The following is a 23099-nucleotide window of genomic DNA, read 5'->3' as shown; positions in this document are numbered from 1 at the left end:
AATTTTGTTTATTTATATATATTCTGCAGGTTTTATAAATGTATTTTCTTTGTTTTCAATGTTCCAAAACACAGTTTTGAAACTCTAGGTCTTAGAAGTTTATATATTCATATTGATAATTTATTCACTCGCTTGTGTGTTTTATTCCTCATTATTCTGTTATTGAATTAAAACCTCGTGTTTTTATTCTATCAAAATTTCCATGAAAATCTTTAAAATTTGGAAAATTCTCACTAGAAAAGTAAAATTTTTGCCTCACTGACTGAGAAAAACAGCAGCTGAATAAACACCTAAAAAGCCAGTGAAAAACTATTAAGTCTGTTATGACTATTAGGTCATAAGAAATTGTAGCATTATTTTTAGGAATTAATGAGATTTTTTTAGGTTTACTGAAGCTTTTAATTTTTCCAAGCTCAAATAACCAAATGATATTTGATTTTCCACATGGGTTGAATAAATTCAATATTGTTAGAAGTCCGAGATGGCATTAATCCATGATCTTATATAAGATCCAATGCAACTGATTGACACAAAAAAATAAAAATCTGGAAGAATTTCTTGCACACAGAATAAACAAACCAACCTATGTTCTCTCAGATCAAAGATGACCATTTCACTCATTTCAGTGTACTCATTTCAGAGTACTCATTTCAGAGTACACTTTGGGGACCTTAAGCCAGAGATGCAGCTTCACTTCCAATTTTTGTATTGATATGAGTATCAAATAATCCACACATGGCAGAGGGAGCACAGTTTTGTTGTTACACCTCTCATACATTTTTGTATGAAGTCAGAAAAAAACCTCTCACAGACATCCAAGAGTCCTGAACCAGGCCCTAAGACTACCAAGAAGTTATCCCGCTTTTTTCTTACATCACAAATATGAATAAAGAAATTTTACATGTCTGTTCCCACAAACCTTGACATTTCTTGTGTAGGTTTTCAGGTTTCTCTGACCTCAGAATTATTAAAATTAACACATGCAAATGCTTCTAAAGACTTCTACCTTGCTCAGCACTCTGCTAATGGAGTAACTGGCAGTTTTATGCATATAAATGAATTCCAAAAAATTGAAATCCTTTGAACTGTGAGCTTTCAAGCTGCCATGTAATCACTTCTAACTGCTATCACCCTTTTACTGGTTGTTTTATCAGAAGATTTTTTTTAAATTGTATGTCTTTTGTTATCTGAGTTCTCTCTACCTCTCAGAAGCAGTGCTTTACCATTCTACTCTGTATTTTCTGTCTCATTGTAATTCCTTCACATTGAAAAAACTGTTTTCCAATGAAATCCAATGAAATTAGATCCTAACTGACCTGAAGGGCTGCTGGCATATCCTTTCATCAGCAAAGACCCTGCCTTACACATTCACTGTGCTTGTTTAATGTACAGTTTTTAGGCATTTATATTTGATCTAAAGAATGCGATAAAATGTAGTTATTCAACACTGAGAGAAAAACTACTCAAATCTCTCAGAGAATCTCTCAGTACAATAGAATGTATTTCTTTTTCAAATATACTCAAGTAGTTGGTTGTAATTGAAATTCATTTTGGTTACTTTTCATGCTAAGCTTCAATGCTTTATGTCAAAACTCTTTCACAATGCCAAGAATAGCAAAAGACAGAGATTAAAGTAACTAATTCAGTAAAAACTCCACTTTTTATATGTCATCTATTGCACTTCCTGCACTTTTATTTATGCACATAGTTGTAATATTGTGTAACTTGTAAATTGTACACATGCTTGTTATATGAACTATGCTGATCTTTCTCCTCGTATTTTCTCATTTCTTTGTGGGGCATACTGCGCACCCTCATAAGATTACATTCTAACATACAGAGGAAAAGCAATCTACAATACTTGTAAGTGGCCCTCCACCTAATTTAAATCTTTGTCATAATGTCTCCTAACTAAACTGCAGGAGATGCAATTATTTGGAAGATAAATTTCAGAGCTTGGGATGATATTTTGAGTGGCTTTACTTTCCCTATGTGTGGATACAAAAATGCTGCTAGCAAGGATTTTCTTGCTATTTTCTAAGTCCGTGAGAGACTTTTCTCTCTCACAGAAGAGGTAGCAGAGTTCTGTAAACAACCAAACACCTGCAGCCTTGAAAAGTCTTGTTTAGGGTACAGTAGAAAAATGTTTTGACAATGGATGTTTTAGGATTTTAGCCAATCACCCCAAGGGGTGGCTGATCCTTTTTCCAATTAGACTATGAAGAAAAAGTCTATAAAAGAGTTTGTAAAATAATTAAATAAATCAATCTTGCTGCACAATTCCTGCCTGCTGGATCTTCTCTCCTCCTCCTCCCTATGGCTGCGGGACACGGTGATATACCCTAGGACTGCGGTAATACCTGTGCTAGGGGCTTTTAAAACATAGGCGCTTTTTTGTTAATTGATAGTATTTTACTTACGATAAATTTCCAAAACTACAGTAGCTTCTTGAGTTTGTCCTTTAGCGTCTGTTGCTTGGCACCGATATATACCCGCATCTTCTATGTTTGCGTTATAAATGGTTAGACGCGATCGAACGCCTTCTTTCTGAACAACCACTCTTTGACTAGAAACAATCTTCTCTCCTTGTGGGTTGTACCAATCTATGTTCTCAGGCTCACCAATGGCTACAAACAGAACCAAAACCAATCCAAATTTAGACATGTAGAAGGATATCATGCAACGCATATGCCTACCCAATGCACAGTCTATGCAGTGTCAGGAATTCATGCAAAATTCAGGAAGAATTTTTTCATGGAAAGTGTTGTCAAGCACTGTCTGCCCAGGGAGGTGATGAAATCACCCTGGAGGTGTTCAAGGGATAACTGGATGTGACACTCAGTGCCATGGTCTAGTTGACAAGGTGGTGGTCCATCAAAATATGGGCTTGACAATCCTGGAGGTCTTTTCCACCTAAGTGATTCTGTGATTCTATAATGTCAGCTAATTGCTAAATTATGAGACTTGTAAGAAAGACAAGCAGGACAAAACTGCAGGCAGATGTACAATTATTGAGACAGGGTAAATAGCAGCTCAAGGATCTCGAAAGGGGAAAAAAAACCCACAGAAAAGTACAAAGTCTTACAGGAAAGAAAAGGCTGTCCAGCAGTGACTGGATCAACAGGTCAAATCATCAGGCAATTGCACTGTCAGTGTAGTCAGGCCATGTGTCACTGTCAATGGAAGATCTAAACTCAGTAAGGATCTATATAAATCAGCTGCAAATGCAAATTTGCAGCTGATTTATTTGCTCCTGATTACTGCCTCACCAGAAAAAATCTCCTTGGTTGTCTCATTGGGTTGGAGAGGATTTAATTCCTTAGTTTAAATAAGTGAAAATATTTTAACTAAAAAAGCATCCTAACAGATATAAACTACCTGTACTGATATAGAAAATTCAAACTGATTCAGTGTGTGAAATAAAGAGATCCTAGACTGGAAATGTGAAGCCAGTGAAGTTTTAGTATTTACTACAGTTCTCACAAGTCAACGTGAATATACAACGATATGTTGATTTAATATTGTGTATCAACTAATTCAGTTACAAATAAATAGAAAGTTCAAAATTTAACAAAAATTGTATACCTACAAATAAAATTAACACATACCTGTGCATGTGAAGAACTTGGATTCACCCACACTGAGCTCAACTTTGCTAAGGGAAATTGTAACTTGAAGTAAAGCTGAAAAATATAAAGTAGGTTGTAAATTCATTTGGGCATTTTTCATTTTAAATCTTATATTGTCAGGTTTTATATTGTTTTCATTCTATATGTAGAACCTGTTCAACAAGTACGAAATTTCAACTAAACATTGTTTTATTTTGAACTAAAGTACATACAGTGATAGAGAATACAACCTAAATAAGGATGTTACACAATGATAACAGATTTATCTCCCAAACCTGAGGAAAAAATTAAAGAAGAAAGGGAAAGAAAAAAAAAAAGAAAACATGATAGAACTATACATGAACATAAAACTAGAAATTCAATGAGAAAAAGGTGATTTGTAACACACAGACTGACCAAGGGTAAATCGCGCCTGACCAACTCCACCACCTTCTAGGATAAAGTTATTAGTTTTGTGCACAAAAGAAAAACAGTGGGTACCAACAAGCTTGATTTTATCAAGTCTTTTGACACTCCCTCCCACAATATTCTCATATTCAAGTGTATTGGATATAAAAAGCAAGGCTTTGGTAGTGGGGATGGTTACAGGCGAGGGAGGTCAGAGGTTGTACTGTAACAGATACAGCCAGTTCTAGCTGGGTCAGGATGGACTCCCTGCAGGACACAACTGAGAGGGCTGAAGGAGTTTGTAGCACATCTTAAAATGCCAAAGAGAGAGACAAGAAGGCCAAAGTGATAAGAGCTGCTCCATGACACAGTTGGTAACACTCCAGGACTCTGGCCAATGCATGAGCCCATGAGAGAGCAAACACATCCCGAAAAGACTGTGGATAACCCACAACAGAACAGAGGAAATGAGTTAGGCAAAAGGAGCCATGGAAGAAAAGAGGGAAAAAGAAGGAATGGCAGAAAGAAACCACTGCATCCTCACCCCAGCCTCCTGCATTATCCAGCACCTCATTGAATGGACTGTTACCTGCATGGGAGGTGATAATAAGGGGAGTGAAGGCCAGGACAGGGAGGAGAGGTATCTCGAGTCTGGGAAAGAGGCAGAAGGGTGTTTTCCCAAAGTCTCTAGCTTTTTTTTTTTGTTAAGTGACAGATTTTACCCATGAATATGACATAACTTCAAAACATGCTAAAACCCACAACTATTCAGTTCTGTTGATAGCAAAAATTCAAGAAAAGCTGAGCACAGAAAAACTATCAGCAAAGAACTATCCACAGATATTAACAAGAAAACTTATCACAATTAAGAGAAAAGTGCAATTAAATAGATTTGCTATTAACTTTCATGTAATTAGCCTAGATAAGCAAGAATTAGACAAGATGTGAATTTTTGGTTCAATAGTCATATCAAAAGCTACACCAAAAAAAGGCAAAGAAAACCGAAGATTACTTCAGCATCAGTTTGCCAACCTAAATTTAACAGAACTGGCTATTTTCCACAAAAATTTCCAAGCAGCAAACAAAATTAAACATTAAATATCTGTACAGTACATAATATTTTTCATGAGATGTCCTGAATTGTCAACGCTTTTCCTGAGAAGATCACCTCAATTGAATTTTTTTTAGTGAGTGTTGATATCTTATGCCCTGCCCCTGGAAGAAAATAGCTAAGAATAAAAACCACAAAAAGCCACAAGAATATATCCTGCCTTGGGCAAAGGTAAATATCTGTGCGTGCTCTGCTAAAATCAAAACTTCTCAGTCCATAAAGACAACCAGGAAGATGGCAGGACTGCTTAGAGTCCAGAAAGAAGCTGAAGCAGACCATAAAAATGTTGATTCTAGTACTAGGGAGCAGGGACTAGTGGCATTTCCAGTGCCACAGTGAGGAGCACAGTGAAGGCTCCTTTAGGACACAGAGAGCCCTGACAGAGGAAGAGTCTGCTTGTTCTCATCTATGGTCTTTACATTTATGGTACCAGAAGCAAAAGCCAAACTTACATGCAAGAAAGGAAATGTTTAGCACAAAGTTTTACTTTATGTTGTAATAAGAATCAAGGAGTAATAAATCATCCAGCAGGCTACTCCAAGCCTCATTTCTTTATTTACCTGTCAGGTAAAGCTTCACTATAGCCTCAAGACCTATGATGGCTGGTTGGAAACCAAGGTACTAATAAATACAGCCATGGGAGAACTTCAAGTGCTCAGACGTTTATTTCATATTGCAGACTCACTTTTTAGGTCCTATGATACCATTTTTCTGGTAGCATATTCTTTTAAAGAGCAGTCTTGTACATTTGCTTCAGAAATATATATGTTAGCATTTCAGCAGTATTGCTTCAAGGACAATTCCATTGCTTAATTCCAATAACTGTAATAACTGATGTTGAACTACAGAAATACAATAGATTAGGTAATACATGTCAGGTAGAATGCAAGAGATGGCATGAGAGGCGAAAAAGCAAAAGAATATTTTTCCTTCATCAATTAAATAGATATTTCCAATTGTAACACAGCTTTGGCAAAGGGCTCAAATCCAATTAAATTTCTTAGCATAAGTGTAACCATAAACTCTGTGGAGATATGCTAGCTACATCTCTGAAACCAAAAGGAAATATTTTTTTTCTACATATTATACTTGAATATTTACAAAATAGAAAAATATAAGACCATCTGTCCCATTTTCCCAGCCTCATCATTTTCCCAGCTCTGCTTCACGTAAATAGAAAAATATTGCTTAATGCAACCTAGAAGGAAAAATATTGCCCGAGTTATTAATCTAGAAATCTGTGCTTTTTAGTGGTCAGGAAAATATTCAAGTATGAAGCTAGGAGAAGACTCACTTGTCACTTACTGAAAGCAAAATATTGCAAAGTGACAACACATTCAGAAAATTTTGCCTTACTTCCAAATCTGTCTCAAGAACTACAGATAGTATAAGCTCTGATGAAGATGGCAGCGATGTACTCACAACTCAAATTATTACTCTACACTCACTAATGGATTACTAAAAATATTGAGTTCTTTGCACCAGGCTGTAGTGAATCTCTTTAAATACACAGGCGAATGCTTATTTTATCAGATCAGTGAAGATAGTGCAAAAATTTAGTAGAGGTGTTATCTGTGTTAAATTAAACCCAGAAATAAGTAGTACCTTCTTGTTAGATGTCAAAAAATACTTTCTCTTCCCATGTTTCCAAGAATATCACCTAACTACCTATTAAAAAAAAAAAAAGGAAAAAGGCAAGATGTAAAAGATCTCTTCGAGTAGAAGTCTGGGGAGTGTAATGCTACTGTAGTACAGATGTTCTGGGAAAAAGTGAAGTTATTTGGGGCTTCCCTCAGTCTTTGGTACATGTCCAATTTCACAGCAAAATAAAAGAGCACTACTAGAACTAGGTGATACAACCAATCCCTTCCCTTTTGATCAGAGTCATTAAGAAGGAATTATTATCAGTTGTAATACACTAAGAGGATTCTGCTGAATTATTCCTTAATGGGTTTAAAAATCACTTAGGAATATAAGTAAGAATGGTAATGAGAGGTCCATTTGTACTGTTAAATATGGAGACAGATGACTGCATTCATAAGGACTAACATTTAGTAGACTGATTTCAGTCCCATTAGCAGCAGTAGCCTTCAGATTTCAGAACTAACATCACAAATCTACCATAGGTGTTTGCACACATAATCACCTGATGCAACAGAAGTGAGGTGTCATCAGTGAGAGGTTAGAAAAATGGTAGCAGTAAGTCACTCACATGTACTTCTACTGTCCCTCAGCAATATATTAAAACACATTCAAACTGTATGCTATATAAATGTACATTTAAATATAAGGTACTAAAAAGGTAATGGGGATGATATTTTGATAAAATCTGAAAAAAATACTGAGTAAAGCTCTGCTTCAACTAATAAACCTATCCAGCATCTTCTTAATAATTCCGTTTCTTAAAAAAAAAAAAAATCCCACCCAAACACACATAAAACTTGAAAAAACTTCCTTTTGTCTGTATTGGAAAGACACCAATAAAAAAACCATATCATATTCTGTTCTAGTTTCCACAATATAAATTGGGTACAACATAGTTGAACAGTTTTATGCTACATCAATACATCTGAATAACTTTTGGAATTTACTTTTGAGCCATTAGACATCACTCATCTGTGGAGGGGTCTTGTCTTTCTTAATCTGTTGGACTGCAAATTCACTGAAGAGGAAAGGTTAATGGGAAGGCAGTAAAAAGGAAAGGACACAGCTCTGAAGCCAAAGCAAGGCCTAACTTGGGATCAACATGGAGCTAAGGGAAGCAATGACAGCTACAGACACTAATTTGGATAGCTTTGGCACTGGCTGCTAAGAAAAACAAGTAGACTGCAAGACAGAGCTGAGAGGACTATCTTCTTTGGGAAGGTCCTAATTCTGTTTAGCATGAGTTCTCTGATGATAACTATACCCTTGGCCGTTGGTGTTCTTTCACTTCATTTAGTAAGCAAACCTACTTAGGTGATGTGATTTTGCTTTCAGTAAATGATTTAACTAGTATTTAATATATGCTTAGAAAACTAGGCTTCATTATCCTTGAGCACAAAGAAATTAGTATGTTTTTAGTAGGTATCAAATTCAATCCCAGAGCAACCACTCACCCAGTTAATCTTTCTACCCTCTATTATGCAGGATTCCAAGAATATTATGTTTAAGTCCACTGATGCCCAGATAAAAGTGAATGGGCTTTGAATGAAAATTACACTAACACAACCCTTCCAGAAATTGATTTTCTCTTAAAATTCTAGTAATTTCTAATTGAAATATACTTTGAAACACCATTGAAAAAACATTTGGTGGTTGTTTTTTTTTTTTAATACTATATTTTAGAAACATTTGGACCTCTAAGCTGAAATGAGGAAACATAAACTAGTAAATATACAATGCACTTGTTAAGTATCACACAGTTCAAGGGTTTTTTATTTTAGGGCAAATGCTTGAGTTCTTTTTAAAAATCTGACTAGGTTAAACTTTCTCAACTGCTAATTCAGCAAAATCAGAAATACAAAACCAAAAAATCATTATGCAAGCCATAAAGTTACATTTCCATTATCAAAGGTCTGATCTAAGCCATTTCCATGAGTAATCAAAAAAGTTGGGAACAATACACCTCTGTCCTAAAGAACTCCACCAAGAAACAATATAAAATAAGGCTGAATTAAAGTTTTTTGCACTTGAGAGGTGGAATGCTCCAATGGAAACCATGTTTGGAGATATCTTAAGTCACCTAAGGTGGATTTTTTATTTTTTTTCCACATAAACAAAGAAGATTCCAACACTATAGACCTGTGAAGAGGGAATGGTATGCAGTCAGATGTTACGCAAGAGATGACCATTACAGATAATGACATAGTTACTAAAATCATCACAATTAAACAGCAACCCCACAATGAAATGCTAGAAAAAACCCAAGGATTTTACCAAATACTGACACATCTGTCTTATAACCAAGTGAACTATCCATGGGGAAAACAATGCTATCATCCTATCCACTGAAAAGGAGATGATGTTCTTGTTGAGCTTGTAAAGTCTGTGAGACTTGTAGTGTTTAAAACCACCGAATACATTTGTAATCCTCTGAGAACAAAGAGAATGCTAAGAATAATCTTTTTTCTGTGTGTGAGAACCTACAGTGAAAAATTAATCCAAACAGACTATTTAAATGCAATCCATTTAATGTTTCATCATTTAAATGTACTTTTTGGCTTTTTCTTAATTTTTTTAGCAGTTTAATAAACTACATAAAAATTCCTATTCATACAGTATTCTAATATCCTGTAAACAATGTAGCCTTATTTTTTTTCTTATGAATAAAGATATATTAACTGGCCTAATGACATCCTGTCTTCTATTCCTTGAATGCTTGTCTCCAAGTTTTGTAAAAACATCTGCAAAGACAATAAACCCAGAAGAGTTTGGTTATTTTCAATTTTCTAGTCATACTACTACTGATAAATCATAAAGCATCACTTCTTCATGGTATGACAGTACTGAGAGGTGTTAAATTTATAATTGCTTGTTAGAAAGTTTCCAAATTAATTAAGTACTCCAGTATAACTCAACTTTCCATTTCATCACATTAGCCCTAATTTGGATTTGTCGGTAGAGATACAGTTCTGATTTAAAGTTCTAAGGTTTTATTTGAATTATTATGGATTCCTTGTCCAGTTTCTGTCTTATAGATTACAGAGTGTTTCATTTTTAGTTAGACAAAACAGTCTTTGTGTCATCATGAATTCATTTCCTACATCTGTTGAAGTGTCATTTTCCCTGATGAGAGGAGCTGGAAGTCACACAAAGTTCAAACTGCCTTCTGGGCCATAACAGATGTTATAGGGGTGAAATGCACAATGAAAGAGCACCAACACAATCCAGTTTTGTGCAACAAATACTGAAATATAATCAGCAAATCCTCCCTTAAACATTCTTTTCCATGACACTTGCAGCAGAAACAGTAAAATAGATAAGCTATTAATATCTGAGCAGAGACAGTAAACAAGTATAAACCAGTCTGCTTGCTACAATTACATTCAAAAGACTTATCTCAAACAGAAGTTACTCACTAATGTCCCCCCAAAAGTCAAGCAAACTACAGTTTAGAAATAAACACATAAATAATGTGAGTGTTACTGAGATTTTCAGGTAGGTTGATAATGGAAGATCAGTTCTTCAAAACTAAAGAGATGGGATAATGGGTAAATTTTTACATATAGATTTACAAGCCCAAATTTTAAAGATATTTTAAAGAATACCTAAGAATATTTATGAATATTCAATATTCATAGTCCTGGCTTAGAAGCTTATAAAAAAATCAAGATTAATAGATAGCCAAATGAAAAAAAAATCAATATGCCTTGATTTATTCATTTAAAATCTGTGTAAGTGGAAGGCACGATGAACACTGGGGGACTTTAATTATAAAGTGTCAGGCATGACATGATGCATATCTTTAATTCTGTTTAAGTTATTCTAGCTAAATTCAGTAGGCCTTCTTATTATGCATGGGAAGAACTGTGAAGTTTAAAATTAATTGATTACCAGAATATTAAGATATTTTAACTATAGGAGAATGTACTGGGGAACCTTTATCATATATTGGTCTCATCCACATATAGATACACATGTGGAGAAAAAAATAATATAGAATAAGATGATCAAAATACTACAAAATAGTACTTATCAAAGCTGAACATCACCTTAACAAAATCTGCTCAATCTGATTTTTTTTTTTGGCAGCAATAAACAGAAAGGAAAAGTATTTGATGAGCCCATGAATATTAAGGAACATGCTTCCCAAACTGAAAATTACTAAATGGGGGAATTTCTAATTTCACAGTATCTCCTACGCACATGGTAAATCTTCTCAAAACCAAGAAGTATCTCAATAAAGATAAACCTGAAAAATAAAGACCTTAAATCAGTTTTCAGTAGCAGCAACCTAGAGGTGTAGCATAAGGGGGAGGCTGGGCATGAGCATTGTGGGAGGGTTAATTTTTTTTTAATATTAAATTTCTTTACCCAAGAAAAAAGTGATAGGACAAGAGGCAATGGCCTCAGGTTGCACCATGGGAGGTTTTGATTAGACATCAACAAAAATTTCTTCACTGAAAGGGTTGTTGAGCATGGGAAAATGCTGCCCAGAGAAACAGTGGAGTAACCATTCCTGCAGGTATTTAAAAGATGTGGAGATGCAGAGATTAGGGACATGGCTTTAGTGGTGGGCTTGGCAGTGCTGAGTTAAAATGGTTGGACTGGATGATCTTACAGGTCTTTTCCAACTTAAATGCTTCTATGGTGTTTTGGTTCGGGTGGGTTTTTTCTATGGGCTTTTTGGTTATTGTCCTAGGTTACCATGTAACATGTAACCAAAAACATGTATTCTGTTATCATCTTCACAAGCTGTTAAAGCAGGTGGGCAGTGTTCATTATCTCCTACCATGACTCATCCCTGATAACTCCCTCCGGGAACTATCTCTGTTTAATGGGCAATCAAGGACCCACAGCATGACCCATAGAATTGCACCATCCCATTGTGAGATGCTCTGCCCAGGGGGAGGAGCCAAGCATTCCCACCTGGATATAATCTGGGGTTTGGAACAACACAAGCAGTCCTTACTTACTGGATTCACAGAGGACAAGAGCTACCACTGGACCTTCAGGTGAAGACCAAACCCTTCTGCAGGATCACCGCATCAACAGAACCACTTCATCTGGACTGCTACCACCACCCTGACCAATAGGCTGTCAGGTTGTATCCTGACTCTGTCAGTGTTCTTGTAGTATTGCATTTATTTTAATTTTCCTATTAAACTATAATTCTGACTTGTGATATCCCACTGGTTTGTTTTTAAACTAGCACAGGTTTTTTTTTTTTCTTTTTAAAACTAATTTAAAATTGTTTTAATGTAATTTCCAAAAGACAAGTGGCAATGTGCACTAAAACACAGGAATCTTTTTAAACATAGGAAACCACTTTTTTACTCAGTGGGTGGTCAAACGCTGGAACCAGTTGCCTGGAGAGGCTGTTGATTCTCTATCCTTGGAGATGTCAAACACCTGATTTGGCACAGCCCTGAGCAATCTGTTGCTGACCTTGTTCTGAGCGGGGGTTTGGAACAGGAGTTTTCTCCTGCCTTCCTGCCTCTGCTGGTCTGTGTGTGTCTATGTGATCTTTCTAACATGAAAATCTAACTTGTTTCTCCTTCCTCCACTGGGCAGCCTTTCATTATAGAACAGTAAATCAGACACACTACAGAGGAAAAAAATTACTTAAGGGTCACATCTGTCAAAACCTGCAAACTTGAAGTTAAAGTCACAAACATCAGAAATGTTTCTGAAAAGAAGCACTCATGCCAAGAATGCCTCATATTTCCTCATTATATTCCATTTTGGTTTTGCTGAGGAAGACACTTTTAAAAACAGCATTTCTTCATTGTTGCTTGGTAGTCAGCACAAGTTGGTAACATGCCAAGACAGTAACTGAACATGGACACCCTCATTGAAAGGTACATACAAGCTGCCTGGGGAACAGCAGCAGAAGACATGATACTGAGGGGAAGAAAAAAAAAAACCAAACAGGTGAAATCACTGCTAAAATTCTTCCTTCAAAATCAGGTAACAGCCCCAGTGGTCCTTCAAACTGCCGAAGGGTATTGGATTGAGCCAGCATTCATCTAACTACTTGGCGTTTATAATCTAAATCCAAAGAACATGTTTCTCAAACTTCAGGCCAAAAGTTGTATGCAAGGTTTCTGTTGAATGCTAAACACACTGCCCTTCAAATACAACTAATACAACAATAACTAAGAGAACTAACACTACATAAACATGTCTCTTATTAGGAGCCAACAGTTTGCCCACTCTTAAACAATACATAACCCATTCTCACAAAAATGTCTGCTTCAAGCACATTCTACAAAGGAGATGTTCAATGTTTGTTTCTAATGTGATGTACACATTAAGGGATTTCTCTGGAAAAAAAAAAGAAAATGTAGTTGCTTAAAGATAGATAGTACTGTAATAAAGACAGGGCAAGAAATCAGATCACATAGTTATGGAACCAACATATCCTGATTGAATTAAAAACAAGAGATCTTTGCAACAAAAGGTGTAATGCATTCCTTTCCCTCAGTTCTCACCAGAAAAATGCTACAATTAGCCTTAGACTTGAGAAGTTATTAGGTGAGATGGAAAAAAACCCAAGAAGTTGGCTAGTTACAGCAGCCATTGCAATTGCACAGCAACTGTTGCTACAAATACAGTAGCTTCTATGAAATGTACATGTAAGTAACAAATAAGTTAAAGCAGAACAATATGTAAGCTAAAGTCAGCAACAGAAGGAATGGCATTTAGGCTTTGGCATCTTGAATAAAACACACTAACTAGTCAATGTCTCTGTAGCTAAAAAGAGACGATTTTAACCCTGATTGAAAGAATCTCAAAACAAACAACTGTATCGGCCTTCCATGCAGGTTTGTCTTTTTTCTTGATAAAAAGGTGGCATTTGCAAAAATTCTTTGTTTCAGAGAAAGGACTTTTCTAGTAAAAACGTTTTGTGCCTCAAAAAGTGGGTACAGTCTGTGTCAGGAGTTGTCTTTAATACAAGTGTAATAGTTCACTCCATTTCTTGGAAGTGCATAATGAAATCAGAATATCAAATTCAACTACACAAAACTTCACATTTTTATTTGTAGGAATTGACGAAGACATTGTGGAAATGTGACCCAAGAATGTCTGTTTGACACCTCAAGAAAATGAACTAGTGGCTCAAAGAACTATGAATTGTCCCATTCACAGTCTGCTGTCCTGTTGAGGACAGATGTCATCAGGGCATGGAGAAACAGCTACAGGGACTTCCTGCTGCCAGACGTGTACATCTAGGCAGTGTCTAAATTAATATTTAAAAACTTGCGGAATTTCTTTTGGAAATAGCCACTTTGCCTACATGCTCCTTATACAAGGTAGATAGTTCTTGAGACACTCCAAACTGGCTGGAATATGAATTTATGGACTCATCTTTTCACTCGGTGAAGTTTACTTTAAGCCATGTTTTTCATTTCCTCTTCCTTCCATCACATTCTTGAAAAACTTGAAATGTTTTGAAACTTTTGAAATGAAAGGGTCCACAATCCAGTACTAAAGTTTTCTATTATTACTAATCCAAGACTTAAAGATATTATCAACTTGGGGTGATCCTAAAACCAGAAATGTTACCTGCATCAGCTACTTCTTTATAAAAGTTTTGTTTAGAAGGAGAGTGGTGAGCATAGAATTAGCCATTTTGATATTTGCTCTCTCTAATTCCTTTCTTTTCCTTTACTTTCTGCTTCTGGAATTTACATATAAAGCAATTTCAAAAGTTAGAGTGCATCACTTAAGGAGTACTTAGACAATCTCATTCAAAAACATCTTGATATATAATTATTTGTATAAATATATTTATCTTTCATCAAAAACTTTAAAAAATATTACCATATTTCTAAGCAACCCAAACCTAGAATTCTTGTTGCATGAACTTTTAATTTTTCATAGTTTAAAAATAGGATAACATTAAGTCAGTGATGTGTTTGTTCCTGTTATATTCCCTGCTGAAAAGCCACTTAAACAAATTTTAAGAAGTCATAAATTACACAAACAATGCTAAAAATGCCCAAGGATAGGAAGATATTCAACATTCAATAAAAATGAAAATATTTTAGAAAAATATTCCTTCAGCACAAAGCATTACTCTGAATGGTCAAAACCTGAAGAAATATGAATTTTTGTTAAACAAATGTCCTTTCAAAAAAGGCTTAGACATTATTATTATAGAAGTGTGACTGTTGAGGATATCAGAGCTGTTGTGTGCAGAATGTGTTTGTGTTTATGGGTGCAAACATCACAGTCCATTGCAAAGATGACAGACTTCTATGCACACAACTTCAATACTTAGGAATGCTCCCAATCCACTTTAAGCAAGCAGCTTAGCATTGCACAAAGTATGTTTAATTTTTCAAGAACTTTTCTAGCTGCCTTAATATATAGATCAATACATTAAAAAGGTATACTAAATTATGTTAAAGGAAGGATAATCTATTCTCAGAAATTATTCAATTAGCTTACAAGTTACTATTATTGTTCAGAATAAAGCTGTTCATTTACATCAACTCCCATGCTAAATTTGGGATAGGTTAATTGAGCTAAGAAATTTGATCTTTTCTTTATATCTCTGAAGAACTGACATAAAATCATAGAATTATTTAGGATGGAGGTGACCTCTACACGTTATATTACCCAGCCTCCAGCTCACAGCAAGACTTACCTCCAAAATTAAATTAGGTACCTTGGTCAAACAAAAAAATATCTCTTCCACATCTGAGTTCATTTAGAAACTTATATTAGAAGCTAAAATGATCAGAGATGAAATTCTAAAGACTTAAAAACTTTCCCTCATTATGTCAATTGATTTAGAAGTTGCTGAAAGTATTTGATCATGAGTTAGAATACGATTCAATGTAGTTGTAAATTTATGGCATAAAAAGAAGTAATTTAGAAAAAAATATTAAATGATACAAAAAGATAATTTTCTAATTTATTTTAAATTATTTTAAAAGCAACATAATTATTTGTGATGACATCTAGGCAGATACTTTGAATGAATTCTTCTCCAACCTTCCAGCCAATACTGAAGAGGGCATAATGTTTGGGTCCCTAATTCAAGAGGTGGAATTGGAAGAGTCCAGCAAATGGCTAGGATCTTAGACAAAATGTCTCATGAAAAAATTATGGCAGAAAATGGCTTGTTTTTTGGGGGGCAATAGAAGGCAAAGTATCAAGTTATTAACTGACTACAATTTATTTAAACAGAGTTAAAAAGATGTCAGAGCCAAACTCTTCTCAGTATGAATGTCAGACAACTCAAGGCCATGATCCACTGGAATGTTTGTGACAGTCTTACTGTAAAGAGGAGACTGGAAGAGATGAGCTCCAAAGATGCTCTCAAATCAAGATTCTATAATCTTTTGGTTCTAAGAGGAAATATCATGACCATTAGGGGACAGGAAAATAAATTAAATTACTTGGTTTTAGTAATTTAAGGAAGGACTCGGCACAAATAATCCAGTTAATAATCTGAAGAAACAATAGCTCAGAGAAAACCTCGCAGGAGAAATAGAAACAAGAAGAAACTGATTTAACAAGCTAATCAAATTGGAATTATCTCTGACAGAGTGGGAAGAGTCTATCACATCTGAATACACGAAAAAAGCTTATGCTAAGCCACAACTGTTGTGTACAGGCATTTTATAGCTCAGGAAAAAAAGTGGTTTTATTTAACGTTGACAGTCTTTTTCCTCTTCCTGTAACAGAAAGTTAATGTTTGTAAAATACCATAAATAGAGGTAGTGTCTGTATAAGAAAGATCACCAAAAGAAACCAAGCCTGGAATCCTAATATCATGTAATTAAAACAACAGATGGAACCCTACTCATCAGAGAACCCTCACTGACTGACCTCAGGCAGCATAGTCCCACCCAAGAAGAACAAGGAGATCATTTGAAGGATACTTTTCCTATAACTATCGTGAATAAGAGGCCACATCTTTAGCTGATACAAATAAATATTTTAACATCAATGAGAACCCTCCTTGGCAATTACACAATAAATATTTAAAATTCAAACAAGAAGATTGAATTTCTAATTATATTGTTGCCCTGTTGTCATAAAACTAAGCAGTTCAAGTGCGAACCACATGATAAAGCTTTTGATCTTTGGGTAAATGTCACAAACATTTCTTGCACATAAAGTACTCCACTACAGCAAAGAAAAGTTTTATTTTACATATGAAATTTTCCTTCCATATATGTTATGGTCTTTCAAGACCTATGGAATCAAAAAGGAAACACCAGATTTAAGAGTATGATCTGACACTGAAACTTCATGTAGGAAAACACAAGTCCTACTTTAAGCATCCATTCCTGTAATATGCAAAGCCTAAAAATTAAATTATTTGGCAGTTAGTTTAAAATTACTTTAACTAAGGAAGTGGTCTTCATTATTCCTCATGCTCTTCTGGAAAATGAGATTCTAGATTTCTAAAAATTTTATTCAAGATAACTGTGTGTGTTTGGGTATGAAACATGTATGTTTTTTATACCAAATCACATTTGAATGTTTATTTAGAGATTCAGAATGTTTAAAATACAGGATACAGATTGATTAGATCTACTAGAAGATAGACATTATTTGACTTTGGGAAGCAATGTAGATGCCTAATAAATTACTTCATCAACTTTTTTAGCTATTTAAGCATTACTACCATCTTTAAAATCAGCAATAAACTATGATAACACATTTAGGAAAACAGAACAGCTGGGAAACAGAAACCATGAAACATAAATGCAATTGGCTGCAACATTTTGCCACTGTTTAACTGAACCTTCAACAGATATTTCACTGAAAGTACTCAACATGAATTTTGTTTACTTGTCAATACTTGTCAATTTTTTCCCTACATCTTAAGCAAGATTTCTGCTGATCTACTGATCTGCCTTTGATCCATGCAGCTAGGATACCACTAGATCAAGTGAGAAATGGTTAAAGAGCTGCTATAATATCACAGAATCACAGAATGGCCTGTGCTGGAAGGTGCCATAAAGATCATCTAGTTCCAACTCCCCTGCCATGGGCAGGGACACCTTCCACTAGACGAGGCTGCTCAGAGCCCCATCCAACCTGGCCTCAATATATGTTCTGGAACCATCATCCTGGTTCTGGTCCTATGATTAAGTGATTCTTCCTGGGTTTTAATTTTAACAGCATCAATTATATTATGTGGGAATACTCATACCAGTTTAGATATTGAATTGCACACAGATAACTGCCTATCAGAGAAAAGCCAATTGCCACTGTGTTTTAAGAAATGGCTGACTTGGGCCCACTTGTGAGGATGTTACCTGCAATTATTAAAATATAGTTTTCAATGTTCCCAGTACCTTTCATCAAAAGATCCAGAAGTTGTGCTAGAAATTACATGAACCATGGACATGATGGGCCTTGAAGAAGATGTAGAATCAAGACAATTTCAAGCTTCTCGGCAACTACATTTTCAATTTAATTTTGGCTAAAAAGAGCAGCCCAATAGAAAACCTTTTAGCTTTTGTTTCAAATATCTTCACTGAAGCAATTTACTCGAGAAGAGATAAATGTTGTCAGAGTTTTATGTGGCTTTTGGTGAAAGGACCTGAAACTTCAAAATTTAAATATTAAAAATAGACAAAGACTTGACAATATTATCACCAGGTATTGGATGCATTATGGATCATGAAAAATCACTTAGAAATCTAGTAATCTACCTGAAAGGAAGAACTGCCTATTGAGGTATTATAAAAAACTTAAAATATTGCTGTTAATACAGTTAAAGTATTCTCTTTGACTTGTGAAAAAATATCAGAACAGCCTCATGAGACCTGTCTGGAGTATAAAAAAAAAAAGTATCTGGCATAAATATTCTTTCTGTTTCAAAAAATTAGCAGTTCAAGGAAATGCTTATAAATAAGTGACACTGCCAGAGATTATAGGAAATCAGACTGACTTTTCAAGCTCTTTCTTTTAACCCTTAAGCTCTTTGATCTTTGAATGCTATTGTATGGGTACTAGCAAGTTCCCATCTTTAATTATCTTGATTTAGGAAACTAATTTTCTCTCAAAGGATTCCTTTGAAAAGCCTTCTAATTGAGAGCCAACAGGGTTGCAATTAATGTGAAATTAGCCAGACAAATGTATAAGCAATCTAATGTACCAGACAATCATAAGTTTTTAAAAATCAATCCTTTCAGGACACTAAATACATATTTATTAAGGCTTCCATAATCCCTCTGATTAAATCTTTTACAGGTCAAGTTACCAGCTTAAAGATTATTAGTACTTTCTGTATGTAAGCACAAGTAAACTCTCAATTTCAGACTAAAACCCATAAAACAGATCAGGTCAGAAGTCTGACTAACCAGTATTGCAGCAGTGAAAAACAAAAAGAATTCAAGGAAACCACACAGGTTTGCACTACTTTGTTGATTTTTTTCTTCCACTCCAAGTGCTGGCACTTTGGCACCCAAAGATCTGTTTGAAGTATTTGGTTCTATCATCCCCTGTAACACAACAGAATCATGGAATGGTCTGTGTTGGAAGGGACCTCAAAAATCGTCTCGGCCCAACCCTCTGCCGTGGGAAGAGGCACCTTCCAGTAGACCAGGTTGCTCCAAGCCCCATCCAACTTGGCCTTTAACACTTCCAGGGATGGGGCAGCCACAGCTTCTCTGGGCAACCTGTGCCAGCACCTCACCACCCTCACAGGGAGGAATTTCTTCCTAATACCCAACCTAAACCTCCCCTCTGTTAGTTTGAAGTCACTCCAGGCCCTTGTAAATAGTCTCTCTCCATCTTTATTGTAGGCTCCCTTCAGGTACTTGAAGGCCACAATCAGGTAACCCTAAAGCCTTCTCTTTTCCGGGCTCAACAATCCCAGTTCTCCCAGCCTTTCCTCATTGACGAGGTGCTCCGCCACTCCAATCACCTTGGGGCCTCCTCTGGGCTGGCTCCAGCAGGTCCCTGTCCTTCCTGTGCTGGGACCATAGAGCTGGATGCAGCACAGCAGGTAGGGTCTCAGCAGACAGGGGCAGAGGGGCAGAATCCCCTCCCTGGAAACATTGGCCACACTGCTTTGGAGCCCAGGACATGGTTACAGCATCTCCAGTATCATCTAAGTCTATAAGATTTCTAGCTTCGTCAACAGCTTCTGACAGTTAATTACATTATTTAATGGTATGTACAGAAAGGAAGTCTGGTTCTTTGGATGATGATGATTCTTTCACTGTGCATTTCTTCCTTCTCCTATTCTAACCGTAACCACGTGTACACTGATTTCTTGTTTCCTTCCTCCATTATCTCCTGATTTTATAGAATTCTAAAATCAGTCTTTTCTCTAACTGCAGCACAATGCTCAGTCAAATCATTATAATTCATTAGGGCCTCCTAACTGACAAACCATCAGACAGAACTTTAGAAGGTCAAATTCCCAGGTATGCTTGATAACGACACTTTTAAAGATTGTATCTCATTGCTAACTGTGACTTTTTTCCCTACTTAGTGTCTCTTTGTAGTAGACAAGGAATAAACAAAATTTGTATTTGCTACAAAGAAACACATTTCCCTGTAATTAACTACAGAATTAACAGAATTGAATAGAAATAAGGATCGTATTTCTGCTTCCACTAAAAAGTCTCCAAACTCAATCTGTATTGAATAATGCTGTGCTGATCACTGAACAGATTTGTGAAAAAGTATTAATTTAATTTCTCACATACTGTGGTGCAACATTAAAAAAAACCCAACAAAACAAACCTAAATCTTCAGCTCTCGACTTCTTGGAATTATATTTCCCCAAGGATAAACCTCATGTGTTCATACTCACACTACCCAATATTGTTAGTTTCTCAGAATTTTTTCCATGTTACTAGAAAACACAGTAAATTACAATATTTTAAACAGAAAACCCACTGGGAAATATGTTACCTATGAAATTCTGTTCCTTAAATTGCAAAACAACCAATGATTCACGGCAGTTTTGTTCCTAAGAGACACATCTTAATAGAAACCAAATAACAAATTAGAACAAATCATGTGATAATAACCACATGATAACATATGGAACTTTAAAATTTACATATATATGGATAACATTCTGTAGACTACATATGGCTTTATAATATAAATATCTATCTATATATATTTGTTGTTGTTGTTGTTCCAGCACTGACTTCAAACTGCTTCCTTTATCTGCAATTGCTCATGTAAATATTTCCAACTATACCTCTCAATAGTATTGTCCCTTCTCTTTCCCAAAACAGTGTACCCTACCTTATTTCAGTAAAAGGGACACCACAAAGCAGGACCAATGGTGTCAGTGGTGGTGATAGATAATGCTGAATTAAATCAATTATGAAACTTTTTCAGGTTACATATTACAAGTTGCTTCCATATGAATAGAAATTTGTCTTTGATTCAAGCCTTAATAGAACTTAATCTAACTTATATATTCCATCACAGTCAGTTCCACTTCTTCTTCCTATGACTCTGCTGAATTATTTTTTATCTAGAATAAATAGCCCTCTAAGGAAAACTCGGATAAAACTAGATATGAGATTTCTAAAGGATTTTCTATACCATCCAAAATTATGAATGTGAAGGACTCATTCCTGGGAAAGATAAATCAAATCAAAAGCTGGGCTAGTGACAAATCATAAGGCATAAGCTCATTTTTCACAGAAATTACCCACCAACTCCCCAGTACCTAAACCTCTAACATATTATCCCTATGCCTTTTTCACAACCCTTAACTAAACACCCTTTTTTTAGAAACGTAACTATCCTGCTGCACATTTCCAAGAAACCTAACTGTCCTCTCTCATTTTTTGTATGACCTGGACACAGGCTGAATAGGGCTCTGTGCACCCTGGTCTAGTGAAAGGTGTCCCTGCCAAGGGCAGGGGAGTTGGAATGAGATGCAACTGTTAGGTCCATTCCAACCCAGGCTATTTTATGATTCTGGTTTTAGTGTCAGGTCTGGCTGAAACTGGTCGTGTAATTCTATACTTATTAAGAAAGATAACAGAAAAAAGTAATTGCATAAGCCTCATTTTCTAGGTGTGCAATTTCATCCAGTTCAATTATATTTAAACAGTTTGTTCAGCCACTTAAAATATAAAGACATAATGGTGGCAAAGAAACCTCTCAAAATAATTGCTGTAGCAATACATTCAATATTATTATTATTATTCTCTATTCTGCCCTCATGAGACCCCACCTGGAGTACTGCATCCAGGTCTGGGGTCCTTAGCACAAGACAGATGTGGCATAGTAGGTATGGATAAGAAAACAAAAATAATTCCACATGTACTCAAGACTGAGAAGGAATAAAGAATCATCTCCATGTTCCTCTTTGAAATACTAGGATGAACCCATACCCTTCAGGCAATGAATTTCTCCTGGAAAAGACCTGGAGATGCTGGTGACTTGCCATAGACAGTCTCACCTCCCCTTCCTGAGTACAGGATTTGTGAGCCTTAGGACCTAGGGAGAAAACTATTAAAAAGTGTCTAACACCAGGAAAGTTTTTCATATAACATTGAGGGCTTCCTTCTATTCATTAGTCCTAATAAGCAGTTTAAATTCAGTGGGACTAATAATAAATTCTTAGAGTCATTTATATGGTATGCTCCCTTTTGCCCATAACAAGATTTTGACTCTCAGCACTCCAAGGGATTTGAATTTGGACCGCTCATTTTTAAAGATAGCATCTCTACCTGAAAGCTACAGGACATGGAATGCTCTCAGTCTCTCTCCTGAGGATATTTGCGTTGTGTAAATAACTAAAAATATACTGAACAGGAACTAGAACCCAGGTGTTCTCTCTTTTACATCACTATCTTTACACACTGAAGAGCTATTCTCAGCTTTGGGCTGAAATTTATAGGCAGAATTCACAGCAATGATCTCTACATATATGGTTACTTTGGTCAGATATGATATGACATCCCTTTTCAACTTTAGGAAAAACATACTGGTTTGTTTTTTACTCTGAATATTTTCATCTATTAAAGGGAAGAAATAAAACAAAAGGATTTTACAAAAATCTTCATTAAAATCAGTCGATCCTATAGCATACCTTTTATATAATTCTTGAGAAGGAAATAGGTGAGGCAAGATGCTTTATAGGGGAATGAATCATTCCTTTATGTAATAGAAATAGCAATAGCTTTGTTGTATGATTCAACAAAAGGGTTCAACCTTTCCATGCTGCATCAAATTGAACATATTTCTTTCACTGATATAATTAGTATTTTGACTTACTTATGTTATGGAACTTTATTTTATGGGGCCAGTGGCCAGACACTTTATTGCTCCCTGATTAGCCCTGAGATCAATGTTAGGTATTTTCATAC

The 23099-nt window shown here is 35.6% G+C and overlaps 1 protein-coding gene across 2 annotated transcripts in view; it reads right to left on the bottom strand.

The window, feature by feature from the left end:
* NCAM2 (neural cell adhesion molecule 2) overlaps positions 1-23099 on the bottom strand; it is a 283919-nt gene that overhangs the window by 134559 nt on the left and 126261 nt on the right. For both annotated transcript variants that reach the window (XM_039556490.1, XM_039556494.1), the window contains exons 2-3: positions 3609-3683; positions 2421-2627 (exon numbers count right to left, since the gene is read on the bottom strand). In XM_039556490.1, the coding sequence (XP_039412424.1) occupies positions 2421-2627; positions 3609-3683 (282 nt within the window). The remainder of the gene's footprint in view (positions 1-2420; positions 2628-3608; positions 3684-23099) is intronic.

This window comes from Corvus cornix, chromosome 1 (genome assembly GCF_000738735.6).
Source record: "Corvus cornix cornix isolate S_Up_H32 chromosome 1, ASM73873v5, whole genome shotgun sequence".
NCBI classification, from domain to species: Eukaryota; Metazoa; Chordata; class Aves; order Passeriformes; family Corvidae; genus Corvus; species Corvus cornix.
This window is presented reverse-complemented; position numbering and strand designations above follow the sequence as displayed.